The following is a 22443-nucleotide window of genomic DNA, read 5'->3' as shown; positions in this document are numbered from 1 at the left end:
TCCCAAGTTGCACGGGTCGGCCGCCGCCTTGTGCTCCCTCCTCTTATTCATTAATATTCTTACAAAATTTTGTTGGGCTCGGCCCAGTTTCCCAAGCCCAGCCCAGACCAACCCATCCCAAAACATATTCTCTTGACTAATAAATAATCAAATTACCCTCGTTAATTTATTTCTTCATGCTTGGCTTGCATTTTAAAATATTCCAAAATAAAATAAAAAAATACTTTCAAGAATTTTTAAATATATATTTCTTCTCAAAAAAATATTTTATTTACAATAATTATTATCTTTTTTCACATAAAATAATAGTAATTGAGACGAACAATTGATATTTTTATTTTTTTAATTTATGTATCAATCCAATCATAAATTTTGATAGAATTTCTCACAGAGATTACCTGACAAAACTAAAATTTAAATTATTAGACAAAGGTCTAATCACCTAACTTTTCACTAATTTTTAATTTAATATTATTTTAAAAATTACTTCAATTTATGCTTAATATTTTAAAATTTGTTACAAACATCACCATTTTAGAGTTTTGAATGGGTTAACTTTATGAGTCAGGATTAAAATACATCAATATGTCAATTCATCTCATCATGTCAATAGAGTCACACTTCAGTATTAATTAGAATATAATTGCAATTAATCTTAAAATATTAGACATAAATTGAAATAATTCTCAAAATAAAATTAATGAAAAATTCAGAATAAATCAAGTGATTAAACCTTGGATAAATTAAAATATAACAACTAATTTATTAGATAACATCAAGAACCCACGTTTAGTTTCCTTTTGTATTGAAACTATAAACATAAAACATGAATGATGAATGAATGGTTGTTGCTGCTGCTGCTGCCGCTTCTAATGCATTTCGTCTCCAAAAGGCCAACTGGTAGTAGCAGTAGCAATTGCAGTGGTGACGCCTTGTAGATCGCAAGCTTGTGGCTGCTGGCACTCCAACTTGCCCCACCTTGCATCGACTCGCTCGCATGGGAACGCCACCTTCCCCAGGCTTAGCTCAACAACAATCCCACCACAAATCAAATCTATCAGTAGCTCATTCACAATACCAACTTTGGCATGAAAAATAGTCCCATTTAAAAGGCACCCTACTACAAACAATCGTTGTCTGTTTACGGTAACGACATATTTGAGTTGTCAAAACAATCTCTTTACTAAAAGAACATAAAAACAAAATTTATTTTGCAAATATGACAACCTTTAAGCAGTGAAGTTTCGGGCAATGGAGACAGCCTTTGGCAAAAAAGGGTCATTTTTTTATATTAAACAATTCACGTTCCATCACGTGGATGCCATCTGACTAGTCTCAGTTAATTGTTAGATAGGCAGGGGGGTCATGATTAATTCAACTAATCGTTGCTTTTTAGGTGAATTATTTCACTAAAGCCTCATGTAATTTGGATTATTTTCACATAATCCTCTTGTGGTTCAGTTTCAGCATTTTGAGGTCACTATAACTTCTTCTTTTTTTTTTCGAAGCCTCCCATAAGTTAAGAGGCCTTAGAAGATGTCTATGGTTCTATTTTTGGTATTTCAAGTCTCTTTATAATTCAAATTCAACATCAAAGACAACCTGTTTAAGCTCTTGACACAACAGAAGGGGGTCTTCAAGAAAAAGTAAACCAGAAGGACTATAACTGATGACAAAAGTAAATTACAAGGAGTCTACGTGAAAATGGCCTAAGCAACAGGTGATTCGAGTAAAATTTACCCATGATTTTTAGTGGGGCCCCATGAGCAATTATCATAAAGTAGTGACAAGCAGCACACAAGTATGTACACAGAAGAGGATCTGTACAATTTATTTTATAAGCACGTATGTATGTTACCTTCGGTTAACAACATTGTGCACGTGGCATAACCATTGGGAGAACTCAGCTTGAGATCCGGCTTCTACAGGATTTGCCCTGTCAAACATGTAGACTTAATGATCAATTAGGGAAGTTATCATAGACAATCTGGCAACCCTATGGACATCGAGATTAGGTGCTGGTGCTCAGCATTTTCTTTTTCATCTGCTTTTGCCTACACCTTTCAAGACCCAGAACTCATTTCCTAAGATGATTAAATGATCAAATATATGCTAATTGTAATCAAAAAGAGAAGGAAAATCCATGAAAAAGAAAAAGAAAATGAGGCACAAACTAAAGATGCAGCAATTTCATTTTATGTCTTTCATGGTGTCTTTTCAGTATTAAGTCCAATAATTTTGCATCAATTACACTTTAAGTGTTGGGACTAGTTCTATTTGAAAATGGCACTCAGAATTTTATGTCATGTGTTGATTTTGTCATTTCATGGAAACTTGAAATGATCGTATGGGTAAGTGCAAATCATGCACCATAAAGGGATGACACAACAGCCAATTCATGCCCTCATAGTAGAAAGGCAATCGAAGAACTAAATGTTCTATCAGCTACCAGAACAGGGACTAATCCGAGCAGTCACTAAAAGCATAAATGACAAGCAGCAATTGGAACTTGAGAATTTTGTTGCATTTTCTAGGCAACAGTCGCTCACCATATGGCCTTAATAAAGAGGCTGGCTGAAAGATAAGGAATAATATTTGGACATAACAACTTATTTTAACTTCATCTTGTTATCCAGCATCCAATCTAAGTTTATGGCAATAATAGAAATCATGCATTAGCATATTTGTACATATACAAACCTCAGGATTTCTTTAAAGTGATCTGCGCAATCCTTGCAAGGATAAATCCGAGATAATATCTGCATCTGCATGCCAATTTGGTTGATGTCATCAGAACAACGGGCATTAAAGAAAAGCTTAGTTGGAAATAGAAAATGCTTCGCAGCAGTATTCTGATCTGGCAAGGAACATGTAGGATACAAGAAATGGATACAACTCGTCAAACTCTTGGAGGCCAATTTCATGCTTCTGTAGAGCCAAGTTTCCATTTGCTTGTCCAGTTTGACTGTCAAAATCTCTCATGAATTTCAGATGGCTTAACTTTTGGTCACACACATTATCCCGTGATATTAAAAGAGGTAATTTTAATTGATTTTGGTTTTTCACATAATTTCACAGAAAAAGGAGTGCCTCTTAATGCTGATTGGAAAGACTAATTTAAAAAAAAAAAAAGAAATAAAATAAAGTTGCTCAAGAAAATGATGCAGGATTTTAATTCCACTTGGTCCAGGGAAATGTGCAGCTTACTAAAAGAAATAAAAATTGAGACAACAAATAACAAAAAGGAAGGTGATTTAGCAAGATTCCTACAGAGACATGGTCTGATCATGAGTAGCTAGATTCTTTATATGCTGGCTAAAAGGTGATTCTTTAAATATCAGCTATTTCAGATTGAATAACAAGTATAGGTAAAAGAGGTGGAGTGCCCATACCAGTTCTTTCACATCCTTCTTTTGCTGTCTAGTTGGCTTATCTGGATACTGAAAACAAGCACACATGAACAGTTATGTGACTACTTTCAATGGATTTGCTATATAATATGTTATACAAAGATCCAAAATTTCTGTCGACCCATCAAATATGGGAAATTAATACCGAGAACATAGACTTGAGATCAATGACCACGATGTAAAAAGACCATCCAAGGAATGGTATGGAAATACCTGAGCAGCAAGAGTATGCAAAAAAGTCCAGGTGGCCCTGCCAAGCTCTTCTTTAGTTACAGGTGCGGCAGACTTTCCCTAAAGAAAAGGCAAACATGTAAGCAAAACAATGGAACTTGCCACTTTCCGGGACAAAGTTATATGCGACACACAGAATAAATGTAGTAGATCTTGTAATTATAGTTAATGTAACATCCCGCTCGAGCGATAGGAAGAACCGGAACAACTTACCCTGATGGGCCTACACGAACTTCCTAGGGGGGTCACCCATCCCTGGATTACCCCAGGTCAAGCACGCTTAACTTGGGAGTTCTTTGCCAACATTCAGCCCAAAAGGTATCCAGCTGGTGTTGTTTCCTTTCTTACACTATCCTCGATATATTCTAACTTCTCTGGGCCCTCGGGGTATTACATTCTCCCCCCCTTAAGCACATGACGTCCTCGTCATGCGACCTTACAACTGGTCCCAGACCTTCTCCCCTTGGGGGCTGCCATCCTAGAAGCCTGCCAGAAGCCGCTCCTTGTACAGGCCCTCAAGCCCCGGCGCCACTCCCCGCCCTCATCGGACCGCCTTCACCAAGGATCGGCTCTGATACCATTTGTAACATTCCACTCGAGCGATAGGAAGAACCGGAACAACTTACCCTGATGGGCCTACACGAACTTCCCAGGGGGGTCACCCATCCCTGGATTACCCCAGGTCAAGCACGCTTAACTTGGGAGTTCTTTGCCAACATTCAGCCCAAAAGGTATCCAGCTGGTGTTGTTTCCTTTCTTACACTATCCTCGATATATTCTAACTTCTCTGGGCCCTCAGGGTATTACAGTTAAAGATCCTCCGTACAAAGAAGTAGTAATGATGGAATGAGAGACTTGCAGAACTCCAAATATCAAATAGCCTTCCCCATAACAAGCATTCATTGAGCAATTTTTTCTAGACTAAATTCCAGAAAGTGAAAAAGATAATTGGGCTCTGTCCTGATCTCCACACTATAAGAAGATTAGGAATCTACGTGTAATGTAATAGTTTCTTTTTCCAATTCTTAACTGCGATTACTGCCTTGTGACTATAGGTTATTTCTTTGTGTTTCCTTCTTCTTATATCAATCATGCTAATAATAAGGCTTTAGCAACAACAAAATCACAGACAAACTCAATAAGATGCCATTTCATTCAATATCATCATTAGGAAAGGAACCCTGACCACATTGCCATCTCCTCCTGTTGAAATGCATTAAATTAAATGCAATCCAGGATCTAATCCATCAACTGTCGCACATAACTGGAAATTTGCTTAAGATCCACAAGGAAACTGTTTCTGCTACCTAGAGAAGTGTCCTCTTTCAAATCTCATCGCCCTTCCCATTAGCATGGAGGACACTGTTTAGATATCAACCACCATAACTGGGGAGAAACTGAAGAAAGTGGAGGAACAGGATATCTTTTCAACATTAATAGAGACGGTACCAAAATGGTGAGGGAAGGGATGACCAATCCAGTTCCACTTATTGCTTCCTTCAGAAAGTGGGAGGATTTTGGCAACTTAAGGAAAAATTAGTTCAGTCAATGACTTTGAAAGTGAACCTTTCACGTTTCACCTAAACTATGGATTCATTGGAACTATAATTTTTGCAGAGGGAAAAGAATAGGAAAAGAAAATCAAATAATTAAAGATAAATTTCCTACTTCTTCAGAGGGTTGGAAAATGAAGTCCATGAATAGACATTTGGAAATTCTACTACCGAGTATAGATCCAGTGAATTCTGGACTATTCCTTTTGACACCTAGGAGTTAGCAGTTACTGATCCTTCATCTGGTTCTTTAATCGCAAAATTGCTCTGTCTCTCGTATGTCCTCTCCTAAATATTCAATTCAAGGAAATGAGTTGAATATAATTTTGTTTCCCTTTCGTACTTCTCTCTCCGATTTTTATCCAAGTCATTTCGCTTTCTTTCCCTCTGAAACCTCAACTTGACAGTTGATCAATATCTGTGAACATAAGGAAAGCAAAGATGAGCAACAAAAGTAGCTCTCATACTAGGTTTGAACTAGGCACTGAGAAAATGATACATCTTCAAGTATCACAATCAAACTTCAACTCCAACCGGAAAAACAACAAGAAACAAAGATATGTTTCCAGCGAGAAAGAGCCAACACAACGCATTACAACAAATAAATAATGTTAAACTCTCCATTTAGGACTTTTGTCGAGCACGAGCCGGGCATCATCAATTGGGAAACTTCCATCCCGCAGACCACAGGAGAACTTGCCTGTACTCGCTCCTACACAAATAAATCTACCAACTAAGAAGCTGCAATGAAGACCGAGAAGAGGACTGGGTACCTCATTGGAGATCTCTTTCGATGGGGGAATAGTATCCTTGTCTTCTGGGTTCAATGCTTTTCCTGTGAATGGTGATGAAGATACCCGAAACAGAGACCGTTGATTTGTGGGTAATGAATCATTTGAAAGTCTAGCGAATTGCGATAGATGGGTTTGAACGCCCTGCGAGATTTTCTCGAAGGTCTGGCAGATGGCTTGCAATGGGCTGGTCTCAGACATGAGCTTCTGTTGCACAGAGACGCTTCGATTGGTTGGAAAGTCTCTCTCTTTTTTCAAAGTGTTTGTAAAATCGTTCGTTGCATGTCTCTTAACGTAAAATTTTGATTAATATTAAATATTAAAATAAAATTCTGATAAAAAATATAAGAATAAAGTTATTAAAATGTTAATAAGAGAAAATAGATTATATAACAACCACTTTGATTTCATGTAAGGATTTTTTGTTTTTTAAGTTTGGGTAAGAATCCTTAAAATTTATTATTTACACACAACTCATTTTTGTTGATTTTAATCCAGTCTTGTTTCGAACTTTTAAAATTATTTTATTATAAAATTATGAACAAAAGACAGAAATAATAAAAATAGCCCTGAAGATTAATAATAGTGGGAAATCTCAAACCAAATATTGGAAAAGACAAATTTTTAAAAATTTTGTGTTTCTTAAATCTCTATAATACAATAATTTGAGATTATATATGTTTTTTTAAAATTTAAAACAAAGTATTTAAATTAAGCTTTTTCACCCCTTATCAAAGACTAGTTAAGTCAAATTAATTATACATTTAACTTATTGTCTTCAGGGTATAGGTCAAGTAGTTAAAGCATGATAAGCTGAAATTTGCATTCATAAATCGTGAATTCGATTATTTATCATGCACAACGAGATAAAATCTTTACCTACGATTTATCTCTTTCGTTAAAATTGAGATCATGAATGGCTCGGGGACGATAATCCCAATTAAGTCCAATTAATCATAAAATTTTACCATTGACAACTAGGCAAAATTCGGGATCTCTTCCTTTGTTTTTTTGTCTTACAACAAATCAAATGAAGAACTTGGTGTGTGTTAAGACTCTAAGCATCTATTTCAAATATGTATTTTGATTTTTAATTCTTAATGTAAAAAATTAATTATATATTTTTAAAATTTTAGCTCTTCAACCAGAATGTCTCTTGAACTTTTTAAAACTATTCATGATACTATGAATCAGTCAAAGTTTAAGTAGCATCATGACTAATTTTGAAAAATTAGTAAATTAATTGGACAAATTTTAACATTTAACAAATATAGGAGTCAAATGACCAGAATAGACGAGATTTCAATTATCCTAATTTTTTTATTAAATAATTAAGTCATGGAAAATTCTAAAAATAAACAAATAATTTTCAAATAGCACATGATAAAATAGCTAGAAAAGTCTAAAATATAATTTGATAGGCTGTTATTATGAAGACAAAGTTGACTAAAGTACAATTTACCTAAACAAGAGGAAACAAGGCGCAGAAAACCCGTCTTATTATTGAGTTATGAGTTGGTGACAGCCTAAAGCAATAGAATAGTCAAACCAAGAAGCCCAGAATTCAAGTCTGGCAGGAGATGAGATGAGATTGTTTTTCTGGCAGAATTATTCACAGTTCTTTGGGAACATCTCCCACATGAAACACAGCCAATAGCCTACCAATTGATTGGATTCTTTGGCTTGAAGATCTCCACTGGGAAGTTCCAGCAAGAGCAATAGGTAACTTCTAAGTTTTTTTCATCTGAATGCATTTGTTTATAGATTCTGTAGTTGGCTGTGAATCTTGTGATGATAGATGGGTTTGTGACAAAACCCAAATCGTTGTTTTCTTCAGTAATTGCTTGGCGGGTCAAACTTGAGCAATCTATCTATCTGCTTCTCCGTGTTGATTGGAGAAGAGGGAATGTTAAGCAATGTGGGGAATACGGAAGGAAAATCAAACCCCAAACTCAAGTTATTGCCTCTTATTGCTCTAATCTTTTATGAGGTTTCTGGTGGACCATTTGGTGTGGAAGATTCAGTGAGGGCTGGAGGTGGCCCTCTTTTTTCTCTTCTTGGTTTCCTGATTTTCCCCTTGTTCTGGAGCATTCCAGAAGCTTTGATTACAGCTGAGCTTGCCACAAGCTTCCCTGAAAATGGGGGTTATGTTGTTTGGATATCAGCTGCTTTTGGGCCGTTTTGGGGCTTCCAAGAAGGCTTCTGGAAGTGGTTCAGTGGGGTCATGGACAATGCCCTATACCCTGTCTTGTTCCTTGATTACTTGAAGCATTCATTTCCAATCTTCAATGGCCTCGCTGCTCGAATTCCAGCTCTTTTAGGAATCACACTTTCTCTGACTTATTTGAACTATCGCGGCCTGCACATTGTCGGGTTTTCTGCAGTTTTGCTTGCTATTTTCTCGCTCTCCCCATTTGTTGTCATGGGAATTCTCTCAATTCCTCGAATTAGGCCTCGCCGGTGGGGGGTTGTGGATTTTGGGAAGGTGGACTGGAGAGGGTACTTCAATAGCATGTTTTGGAATTTGAATTACTGGGACAAAGCAAGTACTCTTGCTGGGGAGATCGAAAACCCGAGCCATACATTCCCAAAGGCTCTCCTTGGGGCTGTGTTTTTGGTGGTTTCTTCGTATTTGATTCCACTTCTTGCTGGCACTGGAGCTTTAGACTCGAACTCGAGCGAGTGGAGTGATGGATACTTTGCTGAAGTTGGGATGCTGATAGGAGGGTCTTGGCTCAAATGGTGGATCCAAGCTGCATCAGCAATGTCTAACATGGGGCTGTTTGAAGCTGAAATGAGCAGTGATGCCTTTCAACTCCTTGGAATGAGCGAGATAGGAATGCTCCCAGCTATATTCGCTTCAAGGTTAGTTGAAAATGCCTGGTTTTGCTTCTCTCTTGTTGGTTCTCTTGAAATTGTTCCATATTTATTCATAAGATCTCAACCAATTTCAATATCCAAATGTTCTTCTTCTGTTGATGAAACAAAAGCCATGGTAATGATCTGAAAGTTATTCAATTAGTTCGAGATAATTTCAAGATAAACCCCCAACAACATGGATTCTTGAATCTCGTTCGTTATATTATCTTCCAATTTGTGAGAAACTATCTAACTTATTTCCCAATTCCATTTCTAGATCCAAATACGGCACACCAACCATTAGCATAGTGTGCTCTGCAGCTGGTGTGATCTTGCTATCTTGGATGAGTTTCCAAGAAATCTTGGAGTTTCTCAACTTCCTCTACTCCATTGGAATGCTTCTTGAGTTTGCAGCATTCATAAAGTTGAGAATAGAGAAGCCGGATCTTGCTAGGCCATACAAAGTCCCATTACAGACCTTTGGCTCGACGATGCTTTGTCTTCCCCCCGCGCTTTTGCTTGTTCTTGTGATGTGTTTAGCATCCGCAAAGACATATTTGATTAGTGGCGCAGTAATTCTTATTGGGATAGTCTTGTATCCTGCTATAGTTCGTGCAAAGGATAGCAAATCGACCCAAATCAGTATGGAGCAACAAGCAGACCCTGCTGATGATGATGATATTGAAGGGGAGTCGACTGTGTCGGCACAGCAACAATTAGCTGTTGTCGACGAAGCTTCAGTTAGCCTTCTTTCAACCAGACCATCTTCTGAGCCACAACAGGCCTCGACCGGTTTAGAGACCAGAGCGAAAGTTGTCTAATGTGCTCTTCACTACATTTGTACGTGTAGATTGTTTAGTATTACAGCAAAATTTTTCAAATAATTGCAATCTTGGACTTTGTTGTCCAATTTATGTTCAACACCATGTATTGAAATTATTGAATCCTAGTGAGAAATCTCATAAGAAACTTTACATCTTAGTTGAAATGTAGTCAGACTATGGTCTAGGTTAGAGGTCCAGCAGTAAAGTTATTTCTCCTCCGTAATGTAATGTCGTGATATGACTCGATCATATGTTATCATGTATTTAGATTGTGAATACGTAACAGTTGGCAAAGCAACAACCTTTTTGGCTTCTTGATTATTCTGCTTTTATGGGTTTTCACACTGATTTGATACTCCACTTGATCCCCCCCATTTTGAAACGTTAGGCACAAGACACAAGCAGATAAAAGGAAGTTAATTTATGAAGATTTGATTTGGCTCTTACCAACCTGTTTTCTACTCACAAACATGAACAGCTATAGCTAATCTAAAACATGTAACACGGTGTTCTAACATTAGAGTTCTCAATAAAAGAATACAACAGAATGACTGCTTCTCGTATCGTATATGGAGTCTCTTCAGCTTCAAACATCCTTACGCTTCAGACTTCAAAATCTTCGGCATATGCCACTTTAGGTTAGCGTCTATGGCTAAACCACGAATGCTCGAGTTAGTCGGTTTTGTAACGAATATGATCCAAAGAAATCAGAGGCAATAGGGTTAAGGCCATCAACTGAAATATCATGATTTATTCATGAACTGCTAGTTGCTTTCTCTAAGCTTGCCATGTAAGTGATGTAAACAGTCCAGAGATATGAAAATGAATTGCTCACAAGAGGCTGTCAAAATAAAACACAACAAACAAAGATGTGAGGCAACAAGAATATCCCACATCGTCGATGCAAATATTTTTCAATTTTAATCTTAATAAGAGGGATCCAGGCACATAACCGACATCTCATTCTTACCTGTAAATGAACAGGGATAAATTTGAATGTTATGAAATCACATATTGGCCAGTACATAACACCATTAATCATCGTAGGAAGCAAGTCTCGTTTCAATCGAGCAACTATTTCTGCACCATTTTCACCTGAGGCGGGGAACAAAAGGTCATCATAAAAATGGTTGCAGGAGTCATTTGCTCATGACTGGACAGAAACGTTCATGTCTCATCATTCAAATAAGTCTTCTCCAGAATGATACAGTAAGAATGATGCAAATTTTTACTTCCTATATATACATACAAACACACATAAGACATGTCCATAAGCACCAAAACATGAACCAGTAGAAAGTAAAGGTCAGGTTTCTCATAGGACATGAACAAAAAAACTGATAAATAACTATTTTAAAGATTCTCCTGCTCTTTCTTTTTCTTTCATTTTGTTTTCTTTTCAAGACGTCATGCTAGGCAGCAATGGAAGATTGCTCGTTTGAGACTAGGAGGTCTTGGGTAATTGTGAAAATACTCTCTTTGTAAGGCAAAGGTAAAATTACATACAAAAACAACTTAAATGGACCCTCACAAAATGAAGAGCCTTGTGCATTGGAGACTCATTTTATTTTGCTTTCTTCTTATGTATTATTTTTGGAAGCAAGCACTGGCACATCCTAAATGTCACCCACAATATTTGTTTTACGTATGTATGTGCAAAATAGACTCCGCCTATGAATTGAATGATCCCCACACCATCATAGTGTTGGAATGTTCCTCTCATTCATAGCTAGTCTCAAACCCAGACAAGAACAAGAGTTGTGTTACAAAGTTGACAACCAACATAAAAATTGTCAAATCTTAAATGACATACCATGAATTTATTGCAGAAACATCAACTGCAGATGAACACATTTACCAAGCAAACCATCTCTTCGTGCAATATTTGAGGGAGAATATCCAACACTAAAATTCAATAACCATAGCAAGGTGTCCAACTTCTTTGGTAAATATGTTATCATAGTATAACCAGGCAATCAATTATACAATGTGTGCTATCACCCAGGCTTATTTGCATTTCAAAAGAAATTCCTTATATGAATGAAACTCATTTTACTCATTAGTCTATTTGCCTGCTTATGTTGGAAGTCTTGATGTATATAAAATAAAATTCTTGATATTTTGATATTTTTTATTCTTAGAGAAAATGCCTCTTATCTTAAGATCACACAAGACATACGTTGAACATAAGGCAAGCTCCAACGAAGTATAGTGCATATTAGGCATGCACATTAGGATGCAAGGCCCAACTACTTTCAATGGGAGAATAGTTTGAAATTTGTTTACCTTGTAGGGCTGCATTTGTAGTGAAGAAAACAACAGTCATAACAGGTCCATATAACGTCTGGCCCATAACAATTTTTTTCAACGTTGTGAACAGATCACGCTTTGGAAGGACTTTTGACACAAAGTTGAACCAAAAATGCAGAGATGGTCCCAAGATTAGCATTCCATATCCAGCCATTCGTAACGTCCTCACAAAATCATAAGATACTGAAGATGACTCAACAATCGTCTGGAAGTTCTGATAATGTGTCAAATCCACAAAAAATTAAATGAAAACACAACACCTACAAGAAATTTACTGGGAGGAAAACAACTAAAAGTTACATGCAAAAGGTTCATGCACAGAGAAATATATGATGAAATAGTGAATCGTAATGAACTAGGAAAATGGTGTCACCTTGTGTAATCTATTTGGCACAGAAATTAGTTTCACATTCAAATACACTACAGTACAATGAGGAGTCACGGATACACCATCATCATCAATTGATTGTAACCAAGTTAGGGTCAGTGGAGACACAAATATACCATTAGCAAATATAGTGGGAAAAGAACAAAAAAAATTCATCAATTTCCTTTGAACTTCAAATTATATTGAATATAACAAAAGGTTGATAGCAATGCAATTAACAGTAGAAGAATGCTCTAAGATACGAAGAGAGAAGGGCCGGAGCGGGAAATCGAGAAGTTCAAGGTACAATTCAACCATGCAGGTTTGAATCATAGAGGCCAGATCTATATGACATGCATCGTAATCAAAGTTTGATTTTTCTAGATTACAAGAAATTGATTTTCTAGCAGTATTGATTAGCAGAAGGATGCAGTGCTGGCAAACAGGATTCGCCAAGAATCAGATCCAGCGACAGTGGGTAAAGAAGACGATTGCTAGATTGATTTGTGCAGGGATATTAAACAATAAAACCAGCACAGGACTCAAATGTAAAACTCGGAATCGAGAGACCAGATCTTAATATCCAATAACTAACCAAGCAACAGTTTTTTTGGCACTTAATGCAATTATCCATGGAGAATAGAAACAGAGAAACTAAAGAACTAGAAATAGTTCCTCGAGTAAAACTCAGCTGGTTAGGTATGCAAATCGTTGACCAGTTTCATAAACTGGCACAAAACCAGTTCGTTATAGAGAGCAAAAAAACACGAATATCATATACTTCACCAAGTCAGAATTCTCAGGATGCAAAAGAAAAACATTATTACTATAGGATCAGCAAACTAGAACCCATTCAAGGCGACCATTTCTGGAAATTATGCTTAATTATACCTTGGGTAATTGTCAATGGTCCATATTAAATATTACAGGAAAAAATTGAACATCATGTTCTTCTGTAGCAAACACGCAGCCAACTCCAATGGCCAAAGAGTTCATAAAAAATAAAAGAACTTTCAGCACTTCAGTTCGGCAAAAACCATCACATCTCAGCGACTTACTCCATTTCAATATCAATAAAACCTAGAGAAATCTTACGAACAAAACAAGAACAAGAATATTTTCCACGAGAGAGAAATAGAATCCGTTTCTATTCTTTTCTTCTTACCTGAGCGGACAAATCAGCGGCCGCATAAATAAAAGCACAAGTGACGCTTTTGGTGAGAATGGGGTGAGATTTCACCATCCCCAAATACCAACTCACCAATCCAATCTTCGACGACAGGACATTCGAACTAGACCTCAATTCCTCGAGCTCCCTGGTTTTCCTTTGAATAGAATGGGGAAACCGATTATAGCATTGGCGTTGTTGGTGCGGCTTCGGAAGGCTTCGCCGGAGGATCGGAGCTCCGATTGAGCCGGCGGCGGCCGAATGCATTTGCCACATGTGGCTTCTGCTTCTCAAGACGCCGGCGATCATCTTCTCCGGCTCCGATAGCCTCTCTCCGGTCTCCGAGATTTTAGGTTTTTGACCGCGTTACAGTCGAAGAAGAGAGATGGAAAAGAAGGGACGAGACGACAGAAAGGTCCACCCGGAGGGGGAGAGTTTTGAAGGCGAAGAGACGTACGGTTATGAGAGAGAGGGAGAGCACGTGGCTGTTAATTCCACTCCCTCGAGTACCAAATGCTTCCGTACTCGCCGCTCTATCCTCTATTTTTCCTGTACAAAATTAGAAATTAGTAATTTCATATATAATTTTAGAGTTAAGTTTAACGAGTTATTTAAACTCATATTTAATTGTAATAAATATATTTTATTGAAAATATTATTTTAACATTTAATTTTGATATCTTTATGATATTTTATACAAATATATTAAATATTTGTGTTGATATGACATGTATTATAATAAATTAATACATAAGTGAAAAAATATCAAAAAAATATAAAAGTCCAAAATAATTTTTTAAATTAAAAAGATGTAATTTTTCCTAAATAAGAGATTCATGAACAAACCATAAACAAAAAGATAAATATTATCATGAAGATCATAATTCTAATAGATTCTGAAATATCAGAATAAATATTATTCATAAGAATCTTAATCTTAGTAGATTTTAAAATATTAACATAAATATTATTTAAAATAATTATAATTATAAAAAAATTTAAAAAAATACCTGCTCATATATAAATAGATGAACTCTTATTTAAAAAGAAGTGTGTTTCTAATACTGACTTTAATATAACATTCAGGTTTTCAGCGTATGATATAAATATCAAATTGTTTACACGAAGATTTTTCTACACTCTCTGATCATTCTTTTCTTTTTTACTGAGTTAAAGTAGTTTAATTGACAATAACGTTCTCAATTAATAAATTTATTTTTGTATTTACTCAAGACAATAGTATTGATTGATGATAAATAAATTACTTTTTAAAATATTTTATCGATTCATAAAAATATGAGTAATGTTAATTATTGTTGAAAGAATAATGGTCAGGCAATATAAATACATTATATTTTTAGAAGAGGTTAATTTTGTACATCTTATTTTTTAAATCCAAATATTTTTATTAGTTGAGTAAATAATTTAAAATAAGATACAATAAATGTATTAAGTACTTATTACCCTAAATTTATTTATAATTGCTTAACCAAGATACAAAGCGATATATTAGTATTATCCTAAATTTATTTTGAGTTCGAGAATAAAATAAGATTAAAAGAATAAGATGCATACTCGTTAACATTATTTTTTTTAAAAATGGGTTTTGCTTACGAGTATTCATTAAGGTATATTTAATGTATTATATTTTTAATATTTGAATAATGTTAAATGAACTTTGTTTCCAGCATTTTGCTAAATGTCTTGTATTTTAAAATATTTTATCAATCAATAAAAATATTTAATGTTAAAAATAAAATATATTAAGTACATTTAACATATATTCTAAATAAAGATGGACAAAATTTTAGTTTAATCAAAATTATCGATTCAATTATGTTCAAGCAAGCAAGGGTCTGGTTTGGTTTTATTTTTAAATTTGGTAATTTCAATTATTTAGGTAAAATTTGGGTTTAATATTAAAAAAATTAAAATAATTAAAATGATCAAAATATAAAAAATACCATCATTTTTTTTATTTTTCTATTGATTTTATTTTTTTTATTTTTGTATTTATTTGATCGATTTGATTTAATTTGTGATATAAATTTAATTATTTTTATATTCGAACTGCTAGCTATCATTTTTTTTTATAAATTATTAGAAAAATAAATTTAAACTGAAAGGTAATTCAAAATTGGTGGAGGCAAATTGCAGAGCACGCGCGCAGTTTCAACCCGACCTGATTTCGCAGATCCGATCCGACCCAGAGTCCATCCTTTCCAGAAGTCTCGGATGCCGACGGGCATGCAATGCCTGACGCGGACGCCAAACGAGATTTTTGAGTTTTCTCCAGCAGTTCGGGCATGCCATCAGTGTCGTGCCACGTGTAAAGTTTTGCCAGCCACCTCCCAACACGTGGCGCCTATCGTGTCCGTTTTATGAGAGGAGTCGGTCGTCCTATTTTAAGCTATTTCATTTTCTACCTCAAAATTTGTATGTTTTTCATTCATGACCCACATTTGGCCGTCATTGGTCTCTTATGCCCCTGCCATGGGCGAAGCTTACCACTTGAAATTTGATCTAAAATTGTTTTTTTTTGTTTCTCTGGGAATGGTCATAAAAGGGTTCAAGACCACACTCCTCACCCATTTTAACCCTTCTTAATACACCGCGGAATATAACTTAAGAATGACAATTTGAACCCGTTACGATGCTGTTCCAACAGGCTGTCTCAGCCAATTAAATTTTAACAACTCATCCAATTTTACACATCACCACTTTTTCTTTTCTTTTTTTGTGTATATTCAGCCAAACACAACTTAACAATGTACACCTTCTCTCTCTTTATCCCAAACCTAAACCCAATACCCAGCAAAAAAACAATCGCCGGTGACCACCCGCCGCCACAGACCACCCCAACCCCATTCCTCGCCGGGCAGCCCCACCACCACAACTCCAGCTCTAATTTTTCATTTCCTCCTGGTAATCTTGGCTGTTGTACGGCTAAATAGTTCAGCAATCCAGTCGTTCTTCCTCCATGACCTCCATCCCATTTCTTCACAGATTTCGTCGCTATGATTTATGCTATAAGTTGAAATGCAGCTTCTCTTGAAGAATCTTGTTGTTTTCTTCATAATTTCCATCTCTTTGGTTCTTGTTCAAGCAAGGGGGACTGTTGTTTGGGGGGGGGGGGGGGGGGGGGGGGAAGGTGAATAGTCGTGAGCTTTGGTTGGTGTTTGATTGTTTTTTGTTTGGGTGAATAAATGACAAAGTGGTCGGTGGCAGTGGGGTGGTCGTCGGCGATGGGTGGTCACCCGCGATTGTTTTTTTTTTTTGCTGGGTATTGGGTTTGGGTTAAACCGTTAAAGAGAGAGAAGCTGTATACTTGTTAAGTTGTGTTTGGCTGAACATATAAAAAATTGATGATATGTAAAATTGGATGAGTTGTTAAAATTTAATTGGCTGAGACAGCCATGGAGAGGGCCTCTTGGACAGCAGATCCGGACTCCGTTATAAGATGGGCATTTATAAAATTTAATTCCATAATTAGAGTATTAGTTTTTTTTAAATAAGTTTAGAGAAAGAAATTCAAATATCTAATTAACAACAAGTAAATAACAGAAATAGATTCTCATCTAAATACTTTCGAAAGATTAACACTTTTTCAGTAGGAATGTGTTAATGCATGAATAGAAAATATTTTTTCTCATTTTTTTTATCGATTCAGTCCAAAAAAAAATAACAATATCGATATAAAATGAACACCCATTTTTATTCAACCAAAGAAAATAACGATAAAAAACTTTCTCCTATTACTCCTTCACTTAAACCTATAAAACCATATCACATGAGACTATTAAACAATATTGAGTCTCAACACAACTTAAAATTATATATCTTTATAATCACAAAGTAAAGTAGCGTGTTCAAATTGCTCCTCCTATAAAACATAGAACATGTAGGTCAAGAATGGCAAGTAGGCTAATATTGATTACTTTTTATTTTATCTGTTAAAGACAGACATAATGAAAATGATTTGAAGATATGAAAAGAAATCAATAAAAAAGAAACGGTTAGTTAAAAGAAGTAGAAGATATATAAAAACTTAATAAAAAAAACCTTTAAATATAACATAAAACATAATAGTACCTTTATAGAAGACATGGTCATGCATATAGATAATTGGAGAGTTAGAATTCATGTAGCTGCCAGCCACCTAGTGTGATTGTGCGGGTATACGCTCAAAAGAAGATGACAATGACAATGAAAATGTGTGATGATAATGATGAAGATGTCTTTTTCCACCACTTGGAAGTTTACTAACCTAACAATCCAGAGTTAAAGAAGATGACAATGACAATGAAAATATGTGATGATAATGATGAAGATGTCTTTTTCCACCACTTGGAAGTTTACTGACCCAACAACCCAGAGAGTTGCCAAGTGAAGGCACCATGAGCCATTCATTAGTTCACAAACACTTTGGCCAAGCAAGAGAGAATGGCTCAACTTGTTCCATGGGGTGTGTGTATGTGTGGAGAGAGAGAGAGAGAGAGAGAGCAAATTCTAAGTCTTAAGAATGTTTGCTTAATGATCTCATTTTTATTGCATAAATCACATTACATTTTGCAACTTAACTTTGCTCCATTGTTACCTTAGACAACTTGAACATACACAAACTGCTACATATACTGTCAAAGTGAAGGAGAGGATCCAATGCTTCCAATCTTCTTCAGCATCCAAAGTCATAGGAGACAAGTCCTTTGAGCTCTGGTCCATTGAGTCTATTGTTCACAAAACTGAAACAAAAACCAGTGGTCAATCAGATGATTAAATTGCTTACATAAACTGGCAGTTAAGTCGCAATTTGATGGGAGAAAAATGCTACAAGTTTCCGAGCCAACAAATTCTGCCAAAACTTGGGTAGTCAAATATGCAAAATTAGCCCAAATAACTCAGTTGTCGATATGATGCAAAAGTTATTGAGTTCCAAATACAGCACTGTTTAACTAACTCACAGAACACTGCTTAGATGTTCGTATGTGTTTTCAGTATACCATTCAATCCAAGAGTTGTGGTGGATAGCTAGAGAGGATTGATCTCTTTATTGGCATTAGTTCAATAAGAACCAGGCCAGATTTGGCAATCTGAATTAGTGTCAAACTCAACCATTAATGAACCAATGCCTGATTGGTAATGTGAATTAGGGTCAAACTCGAACCACTCATTGCTGCATGTTACTAATTGTGGAAAACACCATATGAAATACATGCATAACACCGCTTCTATTCTTGCTTACAAGAAATTCAAGTAAAGTATAATCATAATGGGAAACCCAAAATAAATCACATCTACCCACGATTTTAATTTAGCAATAAATTCACACAGATATTATCAGCAGGCTATCATGTCTCTCTATCTATGGACTACTTACAGCAAATGTCCGAGAACTGAATAATTGAAAAATTGTTAAATTAACTTTCAAGGGACAATTTTGAACTTTTTAACCAGGTCTCATACTGGTATCAGTCAAATAATAATTTTGGGTTCAAGCTTTGTTATTTAAGCAATATATCATTTTGGGAAAATAACAATTTTTAGTGGATTTAATGGAACAAGGGTCGAGGAAGACCAAGAAAAACTCGGTGAGAGGTTGTTAGCCATGATATGAGTGATAAGGGCCTTACAGAAGTTGTGACCATAGATAGAAAGGAGCGGTGAACTAAAATTCATGTTGACAATCCCATCTAGCAGGATTAAAACTTGTCATACTGCTGTTGTAACCATTTAGCATTTCACCCTTAGACGTGACATAAGATATAATGCCCTTACAGAGAATACAACTATGGATAGAATTGGCTAGAGGTCTAGAATTCATATAACCAACATCTAGCTCTAGTAGGATTTAGGCTTGGGATTGTTATTACTGTTGTAACCACTTGAGAATTCCCCCCCCCCCCCCCCCCCCCCCCACCCCACCCCAAAACACACACACACACACACACAGTTTGATGGGTATCTACACATTTAACACTGTTGAATATGAAAACCATCTTTGTTTCTTTTTTTTTTTTTTGGGGGGGGGGGGGGGGGCGTAATTAAATTACAAAACCCAGTTCTCAAAGGGCTTATCGAGTATAGATTAACATTAAGAAAGAGCGACTATAACGAAGAAGGATTGTAGCTAGGATACCTTTCTGGTGGAAAACTTCCAAAAGGGCCATCAACGGGAATTGTTCCACATAGATCATTGTTAGAAACATCGCTGCAACATTCAACCCCCAAAATCATTGCATAAACAACAACCAAAACCACGTAATTCCAGTACCAAAACACTCAAGTGAGAAGTAATCTTCTCTTATACTTACAAAACTTTGAGGTTAGTCAGAGTTGCGAGCTTCCTCGGAATTGAACCTGTTAGCTTGTTGTTGTTTAGCCGTCTGTACCATCAAATTACAGATTCAATCATGTAAAAAACCCATTCAACTAATCAAAAGTCCGAAAATAATGCGTCAAAAAGAAATCACATGCATACAGGAATCTGAGAGATTTCAATTTCGCAAACGATTTGGGGATCTCTCCTTCGAACTTGTTGGCATACAAATCCATGCTAATAAGTCTTTTCAGTTTACCCAATTCCTTTGGGATCTTCCCTCCTATGTTATTGCTGTAAAGCTCCCTGCAATTCATCAAGAAATTTCTTTATACAGATCTCTGTCTGGAGGAAAGGAAAGCTTCAAAATTCTAAATCCTTTTTTTTTTTTTCTAACTTTTCCCCTAAAAATCCTTTTGAGGCCCAAAACCAAAAGAATTGAAGCATAAAAAACCAACTTTCCCATCAAAACAAAATGTTGGGAATCTTAATCTAAAAATTTAAACTAATCGAAGGGTTGTGAGAACAATACAAGTATTGGAGATGCTTGAGCTCAGCCAGCTCCGGGCCCAAAGACCCAGAAATGTTAGAATTGCCCAAGTCCCTGAAACAGCAAGACAACAGTGAATCAATCGAAATCGAACTGCGCAAAAACAAAAAAAACAAAAAACCAAAACCAAAACATTAAAGAGACATCGGAGATTGCGAGGTTCTTACAAGCGAATCACGTGGTTGTCGGAGTCGCAGGTTACATGGAACCAGGTGCAGGGATTGACGAGGGTCGGGTCCCAGCTCTGCAGCACGTTGGCCGGGTCCGAGAGCCTGCTCCTTAGAGCATGCAAGGCGTTTCCTGAAAGAAAAATTGAAGAAGACAAGGGAAAGGAGCCGGATCAAAGACCCGTGAAAGCAAAAGGAGACGACTGAGTTTATACAAACATATTTGTGTGTGTGTGTGGGGGGGGGGGGGGGGGTATTACCTTCGGAGTTGGTAGAAAAGGCCGGGGAGAGAGAGAGGAGCAGAGAGAGGAGGAAGGGGAAGAGGGAGGGGGAAGCCATTGAAGAGAGAGAGAGAGAGAGATACAGAGAGAAGAAGAAGAAGAAGAAGATGGCGGTGCAGAGAAGGGGAAAGGTGGGTCGAAGTATAGTCAACAATTTGGGTTTTGGTTCATTGGCGCTGTACAGTGTTTACTGGTCAGCGGGACGAAGCAGCCACGCTATGGTCGTGAATCAATAATATATTATATCATATTTATATATTAATATATTGTTATTATATTTTATGTTATATTAATATAAATGTATAATATATTAAAATATTAGAATATAATTAATTATAAGATTAGGCTCAAAAACTATAATCTTTTCCGGTGGTGTTAGTTTTAATAATTGAGAAGTTAAATCTTAATAGTCATTTATAAAATACTAACCAAAAGTTTAAACTTTTAATATTAGAAGCCTCATGGGCCTTTTATGTACGGCAAGAGCAGAGAATAATTACTCGTGGTTGATCCGAAGGCGTGTAAAGTGGGCCCCCCCAACTTCCGTAGTCTTCGCCGTGGTTTGGACGTTACTTTGGGACTAGGAACTGGAGGTGGGGCCTCAATCCTCGGAAAAAGTTTGGGAATTTAATATTTAATTTTAAGCGGTGACGTGTCAGGTTCAGTAATACTTCTGCCACGTAAGCAAAACAATATAAATAATAAACTTCAAGATGAATTTTTTACTTTATTCGTAATTTTAGAAAGAAAATAAATGAAATTAAAATTTTAAACTTTAAACCCTAAAAGATTGTACATCCACTTTGACAATGTATAATTATATACAATGAAATGATATTATATCTTAATTTTATTTCAAAAAATTAGTTATGTAAATTATAATTACAAATCATATTATACATTTAAAAGCTTTCTATTAAAGTTAGGCCTTTTAGCATGAAAAAATTAAACATTTTTACGTTTTTATGATTTTATTTAAAATTTTCAATTTTAACAATTAGAACTCAATTTAAAAAATTGAGTCCAATTTTATCCCACGGTCAAAATTGATTAGAGAGACATGTGACTTTGGTCAGGTGACACGCTATTTAGCAAAATAAGTGAATCCCATATTAACTGTTGTTCAAAAAAAAATAAAAAAATCAAATCAAAACAAAATGGCTAACTGAGAAGACAAAGGGCCATGAATTTGGAAGAAGATTAGAAACCATGGCGACAAGAAGACAACCATGGCAAGCTAACACCGAAGGCTAGATGCGAATCATTTGCCATGGCAGACATTAGTTTTGGTTACAGTCACAGTGAATTGTCGAGATAGAGGTAGTCATGATAACCTATCGTCACAATCACAGCTATGGTGCATTCATGACGACAAGCCACGACCCATGAGGAGTTAACCACCGTCGTCGATGGTCATTGTGCACTTTGATCAATCAATTATCAACTATGGAAAAAATGCAAGGTCGCCACCATGGTGATACTGACCGACCATCAACCATGAGAAAGATGCAAGGTCACGACCATGATAATGAAGGATGTAGAAAAAGGAGGGCAACCAACACTGGAGAAAGAAGGGAAAGGCAAAGCAAACCGAAGAAGGAGGAGAAGATGGATCT

General features: G+C 36.1%; 4 protein-coding genes across 6 annotated transcripts; 1 reads left to right on the top strand and 3 right to left on the bottom strand.

The window, feature by feature from the left end:
• Window positions 1-739: 739 nt before the first annotated feature.
• Window positions 740-6251, bottom strand: LOC127801226 (FAD-linked sulfhydryl oxidase ERV1). The gene is made up of 6 exons (XM_052336154.1): window positions 5968-6251; window positions 3624-3701; window positions 3393-3440; window positions 2701-2765; window positions 1859-1936; window positions 740-1020 (listed from the first exon to the last, which is right to left on the bottom strand). The coding sequence occupies exons 1-6, from the start codon at window positions 6184-6186 to the stop codon at window positions 870-872; spliced, it is 639 nt and encodes a 212-aa protein (XP_052192114.1). The 5' UTR covers window positions 6187-6251; the 3' UTR covers window positions 740-869.
• A 1227-nt stretch (window positions 6252-7478) lies between these two features.
• On the top strand, window positions 7479-9825 carry LOC127801530 (probable polyamine transporter At3g19553). Of its 2 annotated transcripts, none has more exons than XM_052336753.1 (3): window positions 7479-7707; window positions 7784-8850; window positions 9122-9825. In XM_052336753.1, exons 2-3 carry the CDS (start codon window positions 7892-7894, stop codon window positions 9663-9665), a joined length of 1503 nt encoding a protein of 500 aa, XP_052192713.1. In that variant the 5' UTR covers window positions 7479-7707; window positions 7784-7891; the 3' UTR covers window positions 9666-9825. The 2 variants fall into 2 exon arrangements, with proteins under 2 accessions (XP_052192713.1, XP_052192712.1); XM_052336752.1 differs by having other exon boundaries at window positions 7480-7707; window positions 7823-8850.
• A 249-nt stretch (window positions 9826-10074) lies between these two features.
• Window positions 10075-13962, bottom strand: LOC127801537 (uncharacterized). Of its 2 annotated transcripts, none has more exons than XM_052336762.1 (4): window positions 13511-13962; window positions 11955-12183; window positions 10639-10763; window positions 10075-10509 (listed from the first exon to the last, which is right to left on the bottom strand). In XM_052336762.1, the coding sequence occupies exons 1-4, from the start codon at window positions 13820-13822 to the stop codon at window positions 10423-10425; spliced, it is 753 nt and encodes a 250-aa protein (XP_052192722.1). In that variant the 5' UTR covers window positions 13823-13962; the 3' UTR covers window positions 10075-10422. The 2 variants fall into 2 exon arrangements, with proteins under 2 accessions (XP_052192722.1, XP_052192721.1); XM_052336761.1 differs by having other exon boundaries at window positions 11955-12192; window positions 13511-13953.
• Window positions 13963-18029: 4067 nt separating this feature from the next.
• Window positions 18030-21021, bottom strand: LOC127801538 (leucine-rich repeat protein 1-like). Its single transcript, XM_052336763.1, has 7 exons — window positions 20807-21021; window positions 20547-20679; window positions 20362-20433; window positions 19992-20135; window positions 19825-19896; window positions 19650-19721; window positions 18030-18255 (listed from the first exon to the last, which is right to left on the bottom strand). The coding sequence occupies exons 1-7, from the start codon at window positions 20883-20885 to the stop codon at window positions 18189-18191; spliced, it is 639 nt and encodes a 212-aa protein (XP_052192723.1). The 5' UTR covers window positions 20886-21021; the 3' UTR covers window positions 18030-18188.
• Window positions 21022-22443: the final 1422 nt, after the last annotated feature.

This window comes from Diospyros lotus, chromosome 5, assembly GCF_014633365.1.
Source record: "Diospyros lotus cultivar Yz01 chromosome 5, ASM1463336v1, whole genome shotgun sequence".
Lineage (NCBI taxonomy): Eukaryota > Viridiplantae > Streptophyta > Magnoliopsida > Ericales > Ebenaceae > Diospyros > Diospyros lotus.
The sequence above is the reverse complement of the archived record's forward strand: the minus strand, read 5'-3'. Positions and strand labels throughout refer to the sequence as shown.

What these genes read in the sequence shown, in the direction of transcription:
- LOC127801226 (XM_052336154.1), bottom strand. Translation starts at nt 6,186, where the DNA reads ATGTCTGAGACCAGCCCATTGCAAGCCATCTGCCAGACCTTCGAGAAA. An exon ending in CGAAAGAGATCTCCAATGAG is followed by an intron (nt 3,702 to 5,967) that starts GTACCCAGTCCT and finishes CCTTTTCTTTAG; the next exon opens with GGAAAGTCTGCCGCACCTGT. An exon ending in AGAAGGATGTGAAAGAACTG is followed by an intron (nt 2,766 to 3,392) that starts GTATGGGCACTC and finishes ATTGGCATGCAG; the next exon opens with ATGCAGATATTATCTCGGAT.
- LOC127801530 (XM_052336753.1), top strand. Translation starts at nt 7,892, where the DNA reads ATGTTAAGCAATGTGGGGAATACGGAAGGAAAATCAAACCCCAAACTC. An exon ending in CCAGCTATATTCGCTTCAAG is followed by an intron (nt 8,851 to 9,121) that starts GTTAGTTGAAAA and finishes TTCCATTTCTAG; the next exon opens with ATCCAAATACGGCACACCAA.
- LOC127801537 (XM_052336761.1), bottom strand. Translation starts at nt 13,822, where the DNA reads ATGATCGCCGGCGTCTTGAGAAGCAGAAGCCACATGTGGCAAATGCAT. An exon ending in CCGCTGATTTGTCCGCTCAG is followed by an intron (nt 12,193 to 13,510) that starts GTAAGAAGAAAA and finishes ACACATTATCAG; the next exon opens with AACTTCCAGACGATTGTTGA. An exon ending in TTATCCCTGTTCATTTACAG is followed by an intron (nt 10,510 to 10,638) that starts GTAAGAATGAGA and finishes TTATTTTGACAG; the next exon opens with CCTCTTGTGAGCAATTCATT.
- LOC127801538 (XM_052336763.1), bottom strand. Translation starts at nt 20,885, where the DNA reads ATGGCTTCCCCCTCCCTCTTCCCCTTCCTCCTCTCTCTGCTCCTCTCT. An exon ending in GACAACCACGTGATTCGCTT is followed by an intron (nt 20,434 to 20,546) that starts GTAAGAACCTCG and finishes TTGCTGTTTCAG; the next exon opens with GGACTTGGGCAATTCTAACA. An exon ending in GGAAGTTTTCCACCAGAAAG is followed by an intron (nt 18,256 to 19,649) that starts GTATCCTAGCTA and finishes TTTTTGTTTCAG; the next exon opens with TTTTGTGAACAATAGACTCA.